Source organism: Dama dama, chromosome 24 (genome assembly GCF_033118175.1).
Source record: "Dama dama isolate Ldn47 chromosome 24, ASM3311817v1, whole genome shotgun sequence".
In the NCBI taxonomy this organism is placed as follows: Eukaryota; Metazoa; Chordata; class Mammalia; order Artiodactyla; family Cervidae; genus Dama; species Dama dama.
The window spans coordinates 60471180-60491129 of NC_083704.1; the positions used below are offsets into that span (position 1 = coordinate 60471180).

General features: G+C 47.3%; 1 protein-coding gene across 2 annotated transcripts in view; it reads left to right on the top strand.

Annotated features, from left to right (window-relative positions):
- The window catches only part of TMEM40 (transmembrane protein 40), a 39864-nt gene extending 22215 nt beyond the window's left edge, over nt 1–17649 (top strand). Inside the window, exons 5-12 of one of the 2 annotated variants that reach the window (XM_061127594.1) lie at nt 3662–3715; nt 6328–6363; nt 6732–6764; nt 7133–7180; nt 7844–7915; nt 7999–8073; nt 8583–8645; nt 17541–17649. In XM_061127594.1, coding sequence (XP_060983577.1) covers nt 3662–3715; nt 6328–6363; nt 6732–6764; nt 7133–7180; nt 7844–7915; nt 7999–8073; nt 8583–8645; nt 17541–17623 — 464 coding nt within the window. In that variant the 3' untranslated portion in view covers nt 17624–17649. Of the gene's footprint in view, nt 1–3661; nt 3716–6327; nt 6364–6731; nt 6765–7132; nt 7181–7843; nt 7916–7998; nt 8074–8582; nt 8646–9555; nt 9691–17540 lie in introns of those variants that run through there. The other variant, XM_061127595.1, reaches the window with a different exon arrangement.
- The last annotated feature ends 2301 nt before the right edge of the window (nt 17650–19950 follow it).

Consider the following 19950-nt stretch of genomic DNA (forward strand, 5'->3'; position numbering starts at 1 on the left):
GGCAGTCACAGAAACAGCCTAATGTCCAACAGCAGCAGCACAGATCAGCGATGCTCCACCCTGTCCTGGTCAGAGCTCTGGTCTTCATCCATCTCTAAAGCGAAAAAGAGAAATTCAAATCATAGGATTGGTTTGATCTCATATCAGTTCAGTTCAGTGGCTCAGTCGCTCTTTGCAACCCCATGGACTGCAGCACACCAGGCCTCCCTGTCCATCACCAACTCTTGGAGTTTACTCAAACTCATGTCCATTGAGTCCGTGATGCCATCCAACCATCTCATCCTCTGTCGTCCCATTCCAATCTTTCCCAGCCTCAGGGTCTTTTCAAATGAGTCAGCTCTTTGCATCAGGTGGCCAAAGTTGGAGTTTCAGCTTCGGCATCAGTCCCTCCAGTGAATATTCAGGACTGATCTCCTTTAGGATGGACTGGTTGGATCTCTTTGCAGTCCAAGGGACTCTCAAGAGTCTTCTCCAACACCACAGTTCAAAAACATGAATTATTTGGCACTCAGCCTTCTTTATGGTCCAGCTCTCAGATCTATCCATGACTACTGGAAAAACCATGGCTTTGACTAGATGGACCTTTGTTGGCAAAGTCATGTGTCTGCTTTTTAATATGCTGTCTAGGTTGGTCATAGCTTTTCTTCCAAAGAGTAAGTGTCTTTTAATTTCATGGCTACAGTCACCATCTACAGTCACAATCTACAATAGTTATTTTGGAGCCCCCCAAGATAAAGTCTGTCACTGTTTCCATTGTTTCCCCATCTATTTGCCATGAAGTGATGGGACCAGATGCCATGATCTTAGTGTTTTGAAAGTTGAGTTTTAAGTCAGCTTTTTCACTCTCCTCTTTCACTTTCATCAAGAGGCTTTTTAGTTCCTCTTCACTTTCTACCATAAGAGTGTGTCATCTGCATATCTGAGGTTGTTGATATTTCTCCCAGCAGTCTTGATTCCAGCTTGTGCTTCATCCAACCCTGCATTTTGCATGATGTTCTCTGCGTATAAGTTAAATAAGCAGGGTAACAATATACAGCCTTGACGTACTCCATGGCTGAGTTTTCCAAACTTGCTGGCATATTGAGTGCAGCACTTTAACAGCATCAACTTTTAGGACTTGAAATAGCTCAGCTGGAATTCAATTACCTCCACTAGCTTTGTTTGTAGTGATGCTTTGTAAGGCCCACTTGACTTCAGACTCCAGGATGTCTGGCCATAGGTGAGTGATCACACCATCGTGGTTATCTGGGTCATTAAGATCTTTTTTGTATAGTTCTTCTGTGTAGTCTTGCCACCTCTTCTTAATATCTTCTGCTTCTGTTAGGTCCATACCATTTCTGTCCTTTATTGTGCCCATCTTTGTAGGAAATGTTCCCTTGGTATCTAATTTTCTTGAAGAGATCTCTAGTCTTTTTCATTCTATTGTTTTGCTCTATTTTTTTGCATTGATCACTGAGGAAGGCTTTCTTATCTCTCCTTGCTATTCTTTGAAACTCTGCATTCAGATGGGTATGTCTTTCCTTTTCTCCTTTGCCTTTAGCTTCTCTTCTTTTCTCAGCTATTTGTAAAGCCTCCTCAGACAACCATTTTGCCTTTTGCATTTCTTTTTCTTGGGGATGGTCTTGATCACTGCCTCCTGTATAATGTCACAAACCTCTGTCCATAGTTCTTCAGGCACTCTATCAGCTCTAATCCCATGAATCTGTTTGTCACTTCTACTGTATAACTGTAGGAGATTTGATTTAGGTAATACCTGAATGGCCTACTGGTTTTCCCTACTTTCTTCTATTTAAGTCTGAATTTGCCAATAAGGAGTTCATGATCTGAGCCGCAGTCAGCTCCGGGTTTTTGTGGTTTTTGCTGACTGTATAGAGCTTCTCCATCTTCGGCTACAAAGAATATAATCAATCTGATTTCGGTGTTGACCATCTGGTGATGTCCATGTGTAGAGTCATCTCTTGTGTTGTGTGTTGTTAGAAGAGGGTGTTTGCCATGACCAGTGCGTTCTCTTGGCAACACTCCATCAGCCTTTGCCCTGCTTCATTTTGTACTCCTAGGCCAAACTTGCCTGTTGCTCCAGGTATCTCTTGACTTCCTACTTTTGCATTCCAGTCCCCTATGATGAAAAGGACATCTTTCTTGGTGTTATTCTAGAAGGTCTTGTAAGTCTTCATAGAACTGGTTCAGCTTCTTCAGCATTAGTGGTTGGGGCATAGACTTGGATTACTGTGATATTCAATGGTTTGCCTTGGAAACGAACAGAGATCATTCTGTCATTTTTGAGATTGCACTGAAGTAATGCGTTTCGGACTTTTTTGTTGACTATAAGGGCTACTCCATTTCTTCTAAGGGATTCTTGCCCACAGTAATATATATAATGGTCATCTGAGTTAAATTCACCTGTTTCAGTCCATTTTAGTTCACTGATTCCTAAGGTGTCGATGTTCACTTTGCCATCTCCTGTTTGACCACTTCCAATTTACCTTGATTTATGGGCCTAACATTCCAGGTTCCAATGCAATATTGTTCTTTATAGCATTGGACTTTACTTCCATCACCAGTTACATCTACACCTGGGTGTTGGTTTTGCTTTGGTTCCATTCTTCTTTCTGGAGTTATTTCTCCACTCTTCTCCATTAGCATATTCAGCACCTCCTGACCTGGGGATTTTATCTTTCAGTGTCATATCTTTTTGCCTTTTCATACTGTTCATGGGGTTCTCAAGGCAAGAATACTGAAGTGGTTTACCATTCCCTTCTCCAGTTGACCACATTTTGTCATATATTTTGTAAAAAGGACCCATATGTGATTATAAACAAAACTGGAAAGCAAAATATCAAAACGTTAATAATGGTTATCTCTGGATGGTTATATTATGAATGATTTTTCTTTTCTTTTTTTTTGAACTGACTTTTACCATAGATGTTTTATGATAAGATTCTTTTATTTTCATAATAGGAAAAACATAATTTTGTGTTTAAAAAAAAACTTTAATAAATGTTAGCCTAAATTGATCATGGGAAGAAAAGAACTTGGGGGAAAGAGACTAGATTAATGCCTACTACAGATCCTGACACACACAAGGTGTTTAACAAATGTTCCCATGACTCTGCACCTGAGCTCTGGGTCCTATTTCTGGAGACAAAAATGACCAGGAAAGCAGACCTCAGTGACAGACCTGGATTTGAACCTTAGAATTGCCACTTCCTGGCCGTGTGACCTTCAGAGAATAACAGCTTTTGTGAGCCTCAGTTTCCTTATCTGTAAATTGGGGAGGGAGAGGTACTAATACCTCCTTCACAGAATTTCCAAGAGGGTCTAATGAAATATCAACTATAAATTACCTAGTTCAGTGTTGGTATCTAGTAAGTGCTCAATAAATGGCAGCTAGCATTACTGACTTTGCACAAGGCCCAGGTCCTCTCGGGCCCCCAGTTCTTTCCTAGTCAGCTGAACACGGTCACCTCAGGATGTGTGAGGGGTGTCAGACAGAGTATCAGGGAATCTCTTGTAAGGCCGTCTTACTTCTCGAAAACCTCTCACCTCACCCTCAACACAAGGACTCTGTTGCTTTTTAAAGCTTCCAACACCAGAAGAGGGAAGCCACTTTGGGGTGCTGTTACTGGGGGGAGCTAACTAACAGGTTTTTGTCTCCACCCAGGTGCTGAGCATGGGGAGCCTGACATTTTGAAAGATGAGCTTCAACTCTATGAAGGTAATTGTTTGGGGCAAAACAGTGGCTTTGGGTGGAACAGAATAAAGGAAATGACACGAAGGCTTGGGCTTTGTTGGGAGGAAACATGGTGATGAGGGTATTTCATGAGCTGAAAGTCGTGGGTGGGTATATGAGATGTGGCAAGGTGAGTGGTTACAACGTAGGCAGCTGGAGGTGGGCACAGGCGTTTTCCAGCACAGTCAGACTGTGCCAGAGTATATTCTGATCTATAGCCCCGACTTTCAGGGTGACTGTCACCAGTTACCTAACCTTTTTGGATCTCAGCTTTCCAACCAGCAAGATGGAGCTTGATCAGTACCCTCTGTCTTGGAATACTGGGTTGTTTAAGCATGCATGGGAAAATTAAGGACCTGATCTCTACAACACTTACATTATAAACTAATTGTCTCTAAGGATTGTCACTTTTACAGCAAGCAGATGTAAATATCATGCCACTTTGCTTGGTAGCACTGTGATGAGTTGGAGGAATTTGTAGGAATGAACTAGTTTACCAGAAAGCCTCACAAATGCACCCTGCCAGATAAGAAAGTCTGTTTTAACTTTGTTTAATCCAGCAGTTCCATAATCTGTGTGGTCTCCTAACTCCTGATAATAACCCAAGGAATACAACAGGAAACATAGACATTCAAAGAAATGTAAATGAGACGTCTTAGTGTTCTGCATCAAGCTATTACCAGTGGCTGCCACTGGGTGGCGACATTGTACTTAATTGTCATACCATCTTCTTTGAGTTTTCTGATTTTCTTTCTTTTTGACAAAAACAGGCATTATCCGATTTAGGAAAAAAATGTTTCTAACTGCTCAGGTCATGCAAGAAAGTTTTCACTGGATGTAAAATGAGAAACTGTTTTTTCTCATTTTACACCAGAGAAGGCAATGGCACCCCACTCCAGTCCTCTTGCCTGGAAAATCCCATGATGGAGGAGCCTGGTAGGCTGCAGTCCATCGGGTTGCTATGAGTCGGACACGACAGAGCAGCTTCACTTTCACTTTTCACTTTCATGCATTGGAGAAGAAAATGGCAACCCACTCCAGAGTTCTTGCCTTGAGAATCCCAGGGCTGGGGGAGCCTGGTGGGCTGCCGTCTATGGGGTCGCACAGGGTCGGACACAACTGAAGTGACTTAGCAGCATACACACACACACACACACACACACACACACACACACACATACACATACATATTTTAAATGTTTTTTTCTCTTCAAAAAGTAAGTCATATTCACTGTCGAAAACATAAATATCATCATGTATTTGAGAGTTAATTTCTCCAAGTAATGAATTGCCCCCGCGACATCAGCAGTACTTGGTAATTACACTATGGGGGTCGCATTTCATGCTGTCCTTGGTTGCTGTCTGTCCCCTCAGTGCTGGCTTCTCTCTGATCACTTGCAGACAGTGGTTCCTGTTTGCACATCAGCCCTGAAGACAGTCAGCATCCTGGATGTTTTTTGCCATGAGCTGAGTGCCCCTTCCAGGTGTTTGTGTCCTGAGGCTGACCTGGAGGAGGGAAGTGTACAGAGTGGGGGCTCCTGCCTGAGGGGAGGAAGATGAGAGGCGAGGAGAGAAGTCACTGGGGATAGGAGAGGCCCCAAGAACCAGAGGTGGAGGGCCGCCCAGGCCAGATTAAAGAGAAGGCTGCAGGTCAGCCCAGGAACAGGGCTCGACTCATCCTGGGCAGCCCCGACAAAGAGTTTGACACTGCGGTTGGGGTCCAGGGCCCCCAGCATACAACCCAGCTTGGCTTGTAAACTCTGGGCCTGATGAGGCTGGGGGCGCAGGCCTAAGTGTCCTCACCTGTGTCAGGAGAGCAATGAACAGGCGCAAATTGCAAACTGGTGGCCTGTGTGTGCAGATGTGTTTTATCCAGACCCCAGCATGTCTTTATTACTATTCTTAATGGTGCGTCCATACTCAGTTGTGTCCGATTCTTTGTGGCCCCATGGACTGTAGCTCACCAGGCTCCTCTCTCCATGGGATTTTCCAGGCAGGAATACTGGAGTGGGTTGCCATGCCCTCCTCCAGGGGATCTTCCTGACCCAGGGATGGAACGCACGTCTCCTGCATCTCCTGCATTGTCAGGCGGATTCTTTACCACTGAGCCACCTGGCAACCCCCGTTATTCTTAATATATTTCATCAATTCAATTCTGTGACTAATAGTTTTTCACATCTGGACATCTGTGAAATCGGGGTGCATCTTAAAATCACTGGCAACCCACAGTTATAGTTGGCTATAGTTTTCCTTCCGTAAAATGACGTCATTCTCACAAACCATGACATTTTTGGTTGGATGGAATGTGAGTTGCCAACTTTTTGATAGTCCAGAAGTTTGTGTGAAAACTTGAATTTCTAGCCTCTCATGGGACGTTAGAAGACCTGTAACGCGGGGCAGGTGTTCCTGCGGCGGCTCTCAGGGCTGCTGCGTGGCCCCGGCCCCTTTAGATGGAAAAGGAGCCCGCCAGTTTGCCCCAGTGCACCCTGCACATCACTGGAAAGCCTCTAGGTGAGAGAGTTCCACCTTCCCTGCGGCGTAACTTCTTACCCTCCAGAGCTCACAAGTATACAATCACTGATTTCTGTTCTGTGCAGGTGCCCCCAGGGACATGGTGCCTTCAGGAGAATCAGGTAAGTGTCTCTTAGGGGCGGGGGGTCATCGGTGCTGGTGTTGATGAGGTCTGGACATCATCTTTCCCCCAAGACAGCCAGCTGCTGTCAGATGCATGACTGCGAAAGATGGGACCCCATGTCCACTCTGGGCAGGGTCTCTGACCTGGGCTCAGCAGGCTGGCAGGGCTGGCTGTGGTATGAGGGGGGCCAGGGGAGGTGAGAAAGGGGGTCCAGGCAAGAGCAAAGGGATTACTGATAACAGTCTATAGATAGAAAGATCCCCTGGGGACTGGAGAATCCGACAGGGGCATTTTCAGAGGTCACCTGTGACATCTGTTAAGGACCCAAGCTGGCCTGGGCACTAATGTTGAGTTTCTAATTTCCAGGACTCCGAAGGAGAGGCTCTACTCCCACAAGTGGTAAATATGCAGGTAGCGGGAGGTGGCCTGGATTCCAAGGCCTGGGACGGACTACAGAGCCTGGGAGGTGGGAGTGGGAGTCGGTTCCAGCAGCGATGCCATTACCACCCAGGCTGTCATGTGACCCAGAAAAGGGGCCTCCGGGCTCAGGGGGCATGGAGCAGAACAGACTCAGGCCTGTGGAGGAGGAGGGCGTCAGTGGGGGTCCAAGGACAGTCGCCCCACCTTCCAGCTTTGCCCTGACCACCCTGAGTGAGCGCCCTCTGACCCAGGAACTAGAACCCGGGAGAGCCCTTCTCAGTGAGGCCTCTTCAGAGAGGATCCCCCGAGTTGTTCCATTAAACACTCATCTTTCTCTTGTTCCCAAGGAGAAGTGGAGGCCTCTCAGCTAAGAAGACTGAATATAAAGAAGGACGGTAAGGAAATTGAGGTTCTAGGGCTGCCGCTGCTGTCTGATTCCAATTTCTCTGGGGAGGAAGTCAGCTGGTGGCCTGGAACAAAAGTAATCACAGCCCAACTCTGTCATCGGCCTTGCAGTTCACAAACTCCTCAGCTTGGAATCACCTTGAGAGGGTAGTCCAGTGATGCCCATTTTGCAGATATGGAGACTGAGGCTCAGGGTCAGCTAGTGAGGGGCACGACTTGGGCTTGGGCCCCGGCAGTGTGCTCTTTCTGTTGGACACGGAGTCACCAGGATGAGAACTGCCCTCCAGGCCTTACGGCCATGATGGGGAGCAGTGACTGGGTGGGCTGGACTGTAGGGAAGAAGTTATGAGACCTGGTGGGAGCTTCTCAGCTATAGGCCTGCAATCATGGGGGTCTCAAGGAGAAGGGTGAGGGTAGGAAGGGAGACCATGGTTTTATTTTCGGCCACGCTGGCGGCACAAGGGCTCTTATTTCCCCAACCAGGGATCAAACCCAAGCTCCCTGCAGAGGAAGCTCGGAGTCTTAACCACTGGGCTGCCAGGGAAGACCCTGGAAGAGCGAATAAAGCTCCCTTTGAGCAGAGATAAGAATACTTTCAGTTAATTAAGAAGGAGGGAAAGAGGGAAACAGTAACCCCGCCTCTGCCTTGACAGATGAGTTTTTCCATTTCATCCTCCTCTGCTTTGCCATTGGGGCCTTGCTGGTGTGTTATCACTATTACACAGGTGAGTGGGGGGTGCGGCGTGGGAATCGGGGGCGGGGGTCTGGATCTGCAGGCTGATCATTCTCTCCCTTGCTGCCCCTGCAGACTGGTTCATGTCCCTTGGGGTCGGCCTGCTCACGTTTGCCTCCCTGGAGACTGTTGGCATCTACTTCGGCCTGGGTAAGGCCCCATCACAGGCAGAGTCTGGTGTGGGGGCAGTGGCTGGGCCGGCCCCTCACAGAGGCTCGCCAAGGGCCGGAAAGCCGTGACCTAAATATTTTGTAAAGATTTCTTTATGATCGTGTTTGCTTCCTGACCTACCACTCTCAAGGTCAATGAGAGGTCGTTGGCACCACCCCATGGAAAAAAATGGGCAGCTCCATGAAAATACAACAGAAACAGTTGAAAGTGGCAAACAAACAGAATTAGCCAGATACTGAAAACAAGGCAGTTAATGGAGTGGGGTGCTGAATTCGCCTCATTTCCTGGCATTGTTACTGCTGTTCAGGGTTGTTTTCAATAATAATAACTCAGGCCTATTATCTAAGCTTAACCTGCTGCCTGAAATTCCATCAGAGCTTTGTTTGTATGGGTGAGGCCTTTGTCCAAGAGTGGGCAGCGGGAGGTCTGCCCCTGGGGTCCCTGAAGGGGGCACAGGGCACCATCACCTTTCTCTCTGTTTCTGGCAGTGTACCGAATACACAGCGTGCTGCACGGCTTCATCCCCTTCTTCCAGAAGTTTCGGCTGATAGGTAACGTTCACTTTCTCCCTCTGCTCACTTTGTCTCTCCCCGCTGGGGTCTTCTGTTGCAAATGAGCCTTAGCATGTAGGAAAGAGGCAGAGCCTGGAGGTGAGGGCCTGGGTTCAAGGCCTGTGGCTGTTGCTGCTGTCCTTCAGCTGCTCAGGCGTGTCCAACTCTTCACCACCCCATGGACTGCAGCACGCCAGGCTTCCCTGCCCCTCACCATCTCCCCGAGTTTGCTCAAGTTCATGTCCATGTTCAAGTCCTACCTCCTCCAATCTCCTATTTCTGGGGAGCCTCTTTTAGCCTCAGTTTCCTCAGCTGGAAAAATGGGTGTCATCATACCTACAGCACAAAGGTGTTGTGAACATCAAGTGAGGAATAGATGCAAAAGTCCTTTGGTGTGAACCACTGTGGAAAAGTACAGGGGACCTGGGTATTCCTCATTTGCTCAGAGAACTTTGAGCCTCTCCAAACGGTATCTTCTCTGTGATTTTATTTGCTTAACAGCAACTCGGGTTGGGAGTGGGTTTTAGTTCTCCTACACTTGACCGTTGAGGAAACTGAGGCTTAGAGAGGTAGAGTGACTAGGACAGAATCACACAGCTAGAGTGGTTGGGCAGGGCTAGAGGAGATCCTTTTTCTTTTTTTTTTTTTTTTGAGATCCTTTTTCTTGACCAGCAGTTCTGTGCCTACCATTACATCGGAAACTGACTGGCCAGGAGCTGTGTGTCTCTAGGTCGGAGACTTCCATCTCCTTTAATCTCTCTGATGCTAAAGGGGACACTAGCTGTAATGGCTGTGGGTCATGACTGCCTCATGTCAGCTGTTAGGGGCATTTGCGCCTCTGGGGTAACAGTGGGGAGGAGGCCTGGCTGCCTTCGGAATCCCATGCCATCCTGCGGGCTTTGCCTTCCAGGCGTCAGGAAGACTGACTGAGGCCAGGCCCCGGTGTGACCACCACCGCATCCTCTCCACCCACGAGGACAGAGTGGCGTCCTGGGAGACACGCGGGCGGGCCACGCTAGAGCAATAAAGAAAGCACTTTGCCTTCCATGTGGTGTGAACGTTGGCACCAGCGGGCTGAGGTGTCCCTCGGGCAGCGTCGGCATGAAACCCAGATGCCAGGATGATGGCAGGAGCGGGAAGGGTGTGGGCCTGTGCCCTTCACGGGGGCCTGGATCAGCAGGGGGATCCTGGGACATGACTCCTGTCTGGAGACAGTAGGAGCCCCTGCGCCCTGCAAGCTGTCATCTGTCTGGGCTTGTGATTTCTCTCAAGTCCCCAGGCCATCCTGGCCCGCTGCTCTGAGGCCAGGGAGCACCATGTTGGGCCCCTGGGGTGACCCTGATACAGGTGAGATGTTGGGGGACTAAAGCCACAGCATCAGGCATCTTCCCTTGGCTCATCCAGGGCCAGCCTTGCTACCCTTGGACTCCATCAAGATTCAAATAGACTCTCTCTTCCCTAGACTACAAAGAGTCAGCTAAGTATTCCTTTGGGTTTCTCGAGTGTGAGAATACATTTGGGGTCTTCTCTGACCCCATTGAGTCAGAGGGTTACCTTTTCCCACTGAACAAACTCTAAAAGGGAATAAATGCAAAAAGCCTGTCATTTTAGGTCCAAGACTTCAATTGCACAGGTTTGGAATAGGAGACAGGGTTTTGCAAATATTCTTGTGAAAAAAGATCTAGAGCTGTTAGGTATTCTTAGCTCAGTAAATACCGAAGAAGTGAGATAAGAGCACCAAAAAATCCATGGTAAACTCGGGTTTCATTAATCAAATAGAGTCTAGATTGGAGGAGGTGAGAGTATGTTCTCTCGGGCACAGGCAGGCCACGCCGATAGGACGTGTTCTAGACTCACATGTCAAGGGTGACGGTGACAAACTAGAGAAGACACAGAAGAAGAAACCACAGTGTGGATATAAAGAATAATTAGAGAACCGAGAACTCTTCAACTTGCAAAAGAGAAAAATGCGGACCTTCTCTGAGCTCATAGACTCTGAAGGACACTTTCTCAAGTGCTTCTGCAGGTCCCGGTCCACTGTGTTGGTTGAATTTTTCACGACAGCCTTGAGATACGTGCATCCCCCTCTTTCTGCAGGTGGAGAAACAGACTCGAGGACATGGAATAACTTGTCAGGTTCCCGCAGCAAGTCAGGGGCAGGGTGTGAGTGGGCCCCAGGCCTGTGTTCTCCTGCTGCCAGGCTGCCCTACAGAGCTCGGCAGGCCAGTCCCCACGGCAGGCAGAGCATCCCTGAGGCAGCTGCAGTTTTTCCCAGTATTTCTCAGCTTTGGGATTTCTCAGAGTTACAGAATATTTTTATCAAGTGAGAAAAGGAGGGCTACCAACTCCTTACTTTGCCCATTAAATAAAAACAACAAAAAACAGGGCTGCCCTGGAGGCTCAGTGGTAAAGAGTCTGCCTGCCCGTCAGCGTAGGAGATCCAGTTCGAGCCCTGATCCCGGAAGATCCCGTTTGCCTCGGAGCAGCTCAGCCCATGTGCCACAACCATCAAGCCTGCGCCCTAGAGGCTGTGCTCCACAAGAGAAGCCCCCTCAGTGAGAAGACCACGCCCCGCAACTAGAGAGTAGCCCCTGCTCACAGTGACTAGAGAAAAGCCTGAGCAGCAATGAGGACCCAGCACAGTCAATAAATAGATAAAATTATTTTTAAAAAATAACAAAAAAAATCAAGTCTCAGCATTGTTTTATAACAGAAAGGATAGTAGTCCCAAATCAAAAAAGCAGGGACTTATCATCAGAAACAAAATGGGCCTTAAAATGAAAAAAAAAATGAAGCTTTATGAACATCTTACTGGATATCCTTTGCCCTCCAATGACTGTGTCTGGTGAAAATCTTTTGGAAACTGCGAGACTAGAGAATTCCTCAGGACTTGTACATTTTCTCATTTCTGGGATTTTCCAATTCAACTCCTACACCTCAAGGGAAGAAAGCCTTGCTGCCTCCCAGAGCACCTTGTCCTGCAAGAATTTTCCTGCTCTGTTCTAAGAGGCCTCTGTCAGTGAAGCTTAAGGCCTTATTTAAGGAGAATAGTGACCCACAAGTAGGGAACGTTCCTGATAGTCAAGGCTGTGTTCTCTCAACACGCAGCTCTCAGCTCAGCCCTGACAGCGTCACCTGGGGCCCAGCTCTCCGGCCATGTTCCTTCTTTCCAAGTTTGTTCGGGCTGTTCTGGGTCTCTTGCATTTCCACACAAGCTTTAGGATCAATTTGTCAGTTTCTGCCAAGAAGCCGGTGGGAACTCTGCTGGGATCCCTTTGCACCTGCAGATCAGTTTGAAGAGGATTATGCTTCTTTTTTGGGGGGGTGGGCTTCGCAGGTGGCACTAGTGGTAAAGAACCTACCTGCCAATGCAGGAGACCTATATTCTTGCCTAGAGAGTCCCATGGAGAGGGGAACCTGGAGGGTTACAGTGCGTGGTGTCGCAGAGTCAGACACGACTGAAGTGTCTTAGCACCCTTGATTCTTTTTAGTGACATATTACTTTTTTAAAAAAAATATTTTGTTTGAAAAAAAAATCTCCCCGAATCCCAGAACTAAAATGAACCACAGATGGTATTTTGGTGTGTTTCCTGTGAGCCTTTTTAGTGCATGAGTTCATTTGTTTTGATTTCAGGCCTTTTATTCTCTCATACATAATAAGCATTTTTCCGTTACTACATACTCTCCATAAGCATCATTTCCAGCCACTGGGCATTTCATACTTTACAGAATAATCTCTCTATATTTAGGTGATAGTATCAGCAGCTAGCCTTTGCTCAGTACTTGTTACGTTTCATTTCATCCTTACCATCCTGACGTCATTTCATCCTCGTCACCATTCTGAGAGGTAGCACCTGCCCATGATCCCCATTGTACAGATGGGAAAACTAAGACATGGAACGTTGGCTTCTGAGGTTTAGATTTCAATCTCTTGTGTATAACTCACTTTCCTCAAAAGGGAGCCTGGAGTGCGCCAATAAGATATTTATCAAATAGATAAGCAGGACGCACGGTTTCACGGCAGAAGCATGAACCTGCTGACTGGCGGGCAGGGTGGCTGAGCCTTCCTTGTCCCGACCTCAGTTTCCCCGTCTGTACAGTGGGGCTCACAGTAGCAGCCACGTCACGGTGTGCAGCGACGGGTACGTGAGATTACCATGTTTCTGACACAGAGTAAAGGTACTTGATTTGGGCGGAAGCGGGGGGCACATCAGAGCCCTCAGGGGCAAGTAGAGTCAGCCTGGAGGAGAGAAACGGGGCACATGGGGACGTCCCTGGTGGTCCAGTGGCTTAGAGTCCACGCTCCCAGGGCAGGGGGCCCAGGTTCCCACAAGCCGCAACTAAGAGTTCACGCACTGCAACTAAAAGATCCTACATGATGCAACTAAGACTCCACACAGCCAAATAAATACTTAAAAAAGTAAAAATGAAAGAAAAACAGGGAGCATGGGAGAGAGGGGCCAAGGGAGCTGACCAAAGCGGGCAGCGACTGTCCCGTTTTTGCCATACAAAGTCTCTAGAGTAGTCAAGGGTAGGGGTGGGGGGAGAGAGGTTAAAGGGTTAGGGTTTAATAGGAGAGGGTTTTAGTTTGGGAAGATGAGAAAGTTCTGGAGCTGGTGACGGTTGCAAAACAGTAAGAATGTACTTTATGCCACTGAATGGTACACTTAAGCATAGTCAAGATGGTGCGTTTTATGTTGTGTGTATTTTACCACAATTAAAAAAATTTTCCAGTTATTTGTGGTCAAACAAATCTGGATCCTGGGACTTCCCTGGTGGTCCAGTGGTTAAGACTCCCCCTTCCAGTGCAGGAGGCCCGGGTCCGATCTCTGGTCAGGGAGCTAAGCTCCCACGTGCAGCAACTAGAGAGCACTGCTTCATGAGGCAGTGAAGAGTCTGCACAAACAACAACAGTGGATCCCATCTGCAGGCCGTGGACAGTGGGGAGCTCTCCAGAGCATGAGCTGGGAGCTGGAGGAGGTGCACACAGAATGGGAGAGAAAGCCAGAGCAAAGAGAAGGCCACAGTCATTTCTCTTCATCTTTCCAGAGTTTGGCAGCCTGACTGCTTTGTGAGGACGTGGGTTTGACCTCCTGCTGGTAACCTTGGCCTTTCTGGGCCCAGTCGTCAAAGGAGGGTCTCAGGTGGGTCAAGTTGTAGGAGCCCCTTGTGCCCTGGGAGAGAAAGCCCCCCACCTCCAGATCTCAGCGGAGGGTCTCCCTGCCCTGGTGCACTGCCTCTCTGGGGCACGGCCCCGGGAACTCCTCACCGCCTCTCTGCCCGTCTAGGGCTCAAGGCCAGTGCCAGCGGGGTCTGGTTACACCTCAGGCCTCAGGCAGATTCCAGGAGTCCCAGTCCAACAAGTGGTCTAAAAATAGAGCCCTGAATCCTGAGTCCAGGAAGGCAGGGTTGCAATGTAGGGTGGGCAAGAAGGGCTTGGGTGGGGGGCAGGGCAGGAGGGAGCTTCTATCTCTGGTTGCCTTGGACACCGTGCGCTGGGTTTCTGCCGTGACCACAGTGGAGGGAGGACATGGGTATGAGAGTATTTTGACGTCATCCAAGCCAGTTTGCCTTGGGAGGAAAGGTGAGAAGTCCAGCCGAGCTGGGCTTGATGTCTCCTTCTCCTGACAGTCCCGGGGAATCCCCCTCTGTCTACTCCAGAGGAGCCAGGCAGGACCAGAGATGGAGGCAGGGATTCTACTGACAGCCTGGGAACCTGGGGGAAGCGCTTGATGTGGGGACCGGGCTGTGCGGGGAAGGTGAAGGGAAGGGCTTTGCAGGCAGAGGGCCCAGGGTGGGCAAGGGCAGGGAGGAGTGGAAGGATAGCATGTCTGGGGGCAACAGGGGTCAGCCCAGCATGGCTGAGTAGGCATGAGGATTGGTGGGCAAGACAGCACACAAGGGCAGGTGGCCTCCTCTCCCCCAAAGGACCTGGGACTTTAGCCTGAGGACACTGCGGAGCCGTGGAAGGTGTTTGAGCAAAGGAGAGGCGTGGAGATTGCCTTTTAGAAAGATCACTCTGGTGGCCCCTTGGGGGCCATGAGAATGAACGTGACCTCCAACTACAGGGAATGTAGTTGACCAAGGGCTACTGTGCTCTGAGATTGCACTGAGGCTGTGCTTCCTGCGGGATGCTCCCAGCCATTGACTCAGAGACATACTAAACAGGCCCTTTCCTAGGATACACGGGACTCCTCTGACAGCTGACTGGCTTGAGGACTCCCCGACACCCGCCGAACCTTCCTTAGACTACCCAGCAGGTGAAACCCTTCCACCTGACCCGCTTTCCTTGTCTTCTTCCCCTGGAGCTTGATTTGCATCATCCCAGCCTGCCACTCTCTCCCCGTTTTCTCTCCCATGGATGTTAGGGAAGGAAGTTCTTTTTTATTTCATCTCATCCTGTGCTAGCTTCTCAGAGGGCCCCGACTAGGGGTGAGACTACAGGCGGAGCCACAGGAACAGAGAAGAAGGGCAGACCTGGGGACATTAAGGTCTAGTCCACAGGATGGCTGGAAGTGTGCACCCACCCTCAGCCCCTCCTCTCTCCCCCTCCCCCCCCCCCCCCACCTTTCCCCAGGGCTGGAATTCTTTACACAAAGCCGGGCAATCCTCTGTGTCCACACTGGTCTCCCCAGCTAGGCTCTGAGTCTGTTCAAAATAAATAAATGAAGAAGTCACTGAATGGATGAATGAATGAAGGGGGAAAGTTAAGTCTAGAATGATCCCAGAACTCCATGTTGGGTCACTTGGTTGTAGCCAGTATTTTTGCTATTTGCATGGTATTTTTTCTATCACTGAGTTTTCCTTTGAAGAATAAACTTGCACTCTTTTTGTGCATCAGAGGAAACTCTCAGGAATGAAAAGACAGGAACTTCCCTGGAGGTCCAGTGGTTAAGAACGTGCCATTCAACACAGAGGACAATGGGTTTGATATCTGGTCGGGGAACAAAGATCCCACGTGACTCGGGGCAACCAATTTCATGCTCTGCAACTAGATGATCAGTACTCTGCAAGGAGAGATCTCACGTGACGCGGCAAAAATCACAACTAAGACCAGACACAGCTAAATAAATATTTTTTAAAAACTGAAAAGAAAACCCATAGAAGGACAGAAAGTTTTTACAGGTCATACATCCAATAAGGGTTTAACATCCAGAATATATTAAAAGCAAACAAACTCTTACAACTCAACAGCAACAAAACAAACCCCCCAATTCAAAAATGAGATGGAAAAAAGGACAACAGAATCAAAAGGACATTTCTCCAAAGAAGATATTTTTTAAATGGCCAGCAAGTACAAGAAAGCAGGTTTTGGGTGCATTGGATGAGGCTCACTCACTTTGGGGAGGACAATTTGCTTTGCTCAATATTGTTAGTCATTAAGGAAACAAAAATCAAAACCACAATGAGATACCACTTTGCACCTCTTAGAATGGCTATTACGTTAAAAAAAAAAAAAAAAGGGGGAAATAACAAGTATTGGTGAGGCTATGGAGAAACTGAAACCCTTGTGTGCTGTTGGTAGAAATAAAAAAAAAAAATGGAGCAACCACTATGGAAAACAGTTTATCAGTTTTTCAGAAAGTTAAACATAGAACCCGACTATCCCACTCCTAGATCCATATTCAAAAGAATTGAAAACAGGCGCTCAGACAGGTATTTACACACTCGTGTTCACAGCAGCATTATTCATAGCAGCTAATACGTGGAAAGAACCTAAGTGTCCATCCATCAGCAGGTGAGTGAATGCATACACAAAGTATACTCTGCACACTCAATGGAATATCTTATTCGTTCAGCCACAAAAAGGAATGAAACTCTGACATCTGCTACAACATGGATGGACCCTAAGGACACTGTGTCAAGTGAAATAAACCAGTCAGAAAAGGACAAATATTGTCTGAGATATGAGATCCACTTATACGAGACACTCGAATAGGCAAATTCATAGAAACAGAAAGTATAAATAGAAGTTACCAGAGGCTGGGAGAAGGTGAGAGAGGGGGTAATTGCATAATGGGGACAGAGTTTGTTTAGAGTGATGAGAAAGTTCTGGGAACGGATAGTGATGGTTATAGGACACTGAATTTACAAATGCTACTGAATTATACACTTAAAATGGTTAAGTGGTAAATTTTATGTTACACACACACACACACACACACACACATACATATCATTAGTCATTAGGGAAAGGAAAAAAATCAAAACCACCAGGAGGTACCACTTTTTTGTGGTACATTGTTCAGTCGCTTGGTCGTATCCGACTCTTTTTGATCCCATGGGCTGCAGCATGCCAGGCTTCCCTGTCCTTCACTATCTCCTAGAGTTTGCTCAAACTCATATGATGATACTATCTAACCATCTCGTATTCTGTGCACCTCAGTCCTCCCCACTAAAACATCTGCCCTTAATGGATTCTGGGGGTGGGTCTTAATCCCCCCACTTGCTCTGGTGGTGGGTTCTGAGGGGCTTTAGCCAGTTGGCACATCCTCGCTGCTGGCTCAGGGCTGGGCCTGAGGCAGAGACACTAGTTGTTCCCTGGGATCTTTTCTCCTTTTCTGGGTCTCTCTGACACAGCAGCCAAGGCTGGTCACCAACTAATCCAGGCTCAGCACTCAACAGAACCCACAGTCACCAGGTGGCGAGTCTCCCCAGAGGGACCCCAACCACCTCTCCCTTCCGTGTGCTACCCCCCTCCACCACGGGGTGGGCGGCGGTGCCTATTTCCTCAACCCCTGACTCTCGGCTGGAATTGTGACTTATCTTGACCAACGGAATGTAACACAAGTGATAAGTGACTATCCCAGGCCAAATCTTTAAGAGGCCTGGCAGCTTCTGCTTTTCTTCCTGGAATTCAGACAGAAATCTGACTGTCTTAAACCCCCCTTGCAGTGATAAAGCCCAAGCTGGCTGTGCTGGGAAGCCAGGCAGAGAGAGGTCTGATCAGTCCCAAGTTTGGCAGCCACCCCAGCTGAGGCACCAGACAGGCAAGTGGAAAAGCATCTCGGACTTTCCAGCCCCAGCAGATGCCATATGAAGCAGAAGAATCACCCAGCGCAGCTCAGACCATCTTGAAAAATGATGAACATGATAAATCGTTGTGTTTTAAGCTGCCAAGTTTGCAATGGTTTGTTACACTGCAGCAGATCATTGAAACAGAGATCTGTGCTGGATATATTAGCCAGGGTTCTCCGGGGGAACAGAACCAGTAGGAGACACCCAAATACCTTTATTTATTATAAAAGAATTGGTTCATGTGATTATGGGGATGGTGAAGTCCCATGATGTGCAGTCTGCAAGCTGGAGCCTCTGGAGAGCCCCAGAGATTGAACCCGTGTCTTCTGCATTGACAGGCAGATTTTTGTTGTTGTTGTAGTTTTTAACCACTGAACCACCAAGGAAGCCCCAATCTTGGGATTTAAAATGATGCTTTGGAAGAAGTTTATGAACTAAGTTCCCACTTCTCCATTCTTCGGCCATTAAAGAAAGCTTGTGCTGTTCCAGTCTTAAGAAGAAATAACATAAAAATAAAAGATGCTTTGGAACCCAGTATCACTTCTGTGATATTCCTGCCTAAATGCATAAGCTGAATTTTATCATGAAGAAATATCTAATAAACCCAGATCAAGGGACATTTTACAAAACAACTGATCCAGACCCTTCAAAATCATCAATGTCATAACACAAAGACAGAGGAGTTGTTACAGATGAATGAAGGCTAAAGAGATATCATAAATGAATGCAAACACAATCTTGAATTTTCTTCAGTTACACAGGACATGATTGCGACCATTGGCAAAATCTGAGTAAGGTCTGTAGATAAAACATTATTAATGTGTCACTAAAAGACGCTATTAACGTATTAGTATTCGTTTCCTGGTTTTGATCATTTTACTGCAGTTACATAGGTTTTTAGCAAACATGGACTGAAGGACTGAAGGGTTTAGGGTAACGAGGCATCATGTCTGCAGTCTGCTTTGAAAAAGCAGAAAAGCTATTCACCAGAGACTAGTGCTTAGTGTCTGACTCTTTGTGACCCTTTGGACTGTAGCCTGCCAGGCTCCTCTGTCCTTGGGATATTTTTATGAGAGAAGGATAAAATAAATGTGGTAATATGTTAACATTTGGAAATCTGGTGAAAGGGATTTAGGAGTTTTTGGTTCTATATTAGCAACTTTTCTCTAAGTCTGAAATTATGTCAACATAAAAAGTTTATTAAAAATCTGTTTATCGGAGATAACAGCTGCAGAGACTGGCCAGTTGCAGGCACTACAGGTTTCTGCTACAAACACAGGCAACCGAAAAGAAAATGGATTTAAAAATTTGATGAGACTCCAAATAAGAAATCCAGTTGGCCTATAAACATACGCAAATGTGCTTGAGCTCATTAATTATCAGGAAGTACAGACTAAAATGACAATGAGATACCACTACACATTCATCAGACTGGAAAAATTCGTCTGACAGTATCGACTGTAGCCCTGTAGAACGCTGGGAACAAACATCTGATGCCAGGTGGGAATGTACGCTTATTTGTTCAACCACTCCAGGAAACTGTTTAGCATTATCTAACAAAGTCAGAGATGCACATTGAGATGTATAACCTGTTCACAGCAGCACCGTTCAAAATAGTCCCAGGGTAGAAATAGCCCATTGTCCATCAACAGGAGAATAGATAAACTGGAGCAAGTCACACGGTAGAATGTTACCCAGCAAGGAGAATGAAAGCACTTCTGCTGTATGCAACACACAGATGAAAACTTACAAACATAGTTTTGAGTAAAACCATATGGTTTTATTTAGATAAAGTCCCCACACAGATAAGCCCCAGTGCTCTGTTGTTTCAGGTACATGGACAGGTAATAGAACCATGAAAGTGAAAGTCGCTCAGTCCCGTCCAACTGTGCGATCCCATGGACTGTAGCCCTGCCAGGTTCCTCTGTCCATGGAATTCTCCAGGCCAGAACACTGGAGTGAGTAGCTGTTTCCTTCTCCAGGGCACCTTCGCAACACAAGGATCGAACCCAGGTCTCCCGAATTGCGGGCAGATTCTTTACCGTCTGAGCCACCAGGGAAGCCCAGTAGTGAAACCATGAATGAAAGTGAAAAAGAGATTGATTAAGCATTGGGAGGGGTTTTTGTCTGTAGAAGGAGGAGTGTGATGGGGAAGGGTTATTTTAATGTGTCCGAGGTGCTGTTAATGGTGTTTATTTACCGAGGTGGAGGCTACACTTTATCAAGCTGTGACTATATCTTGGATACTTTTCTGCATATTATATTGCACAATAAAAATTACTGAAAT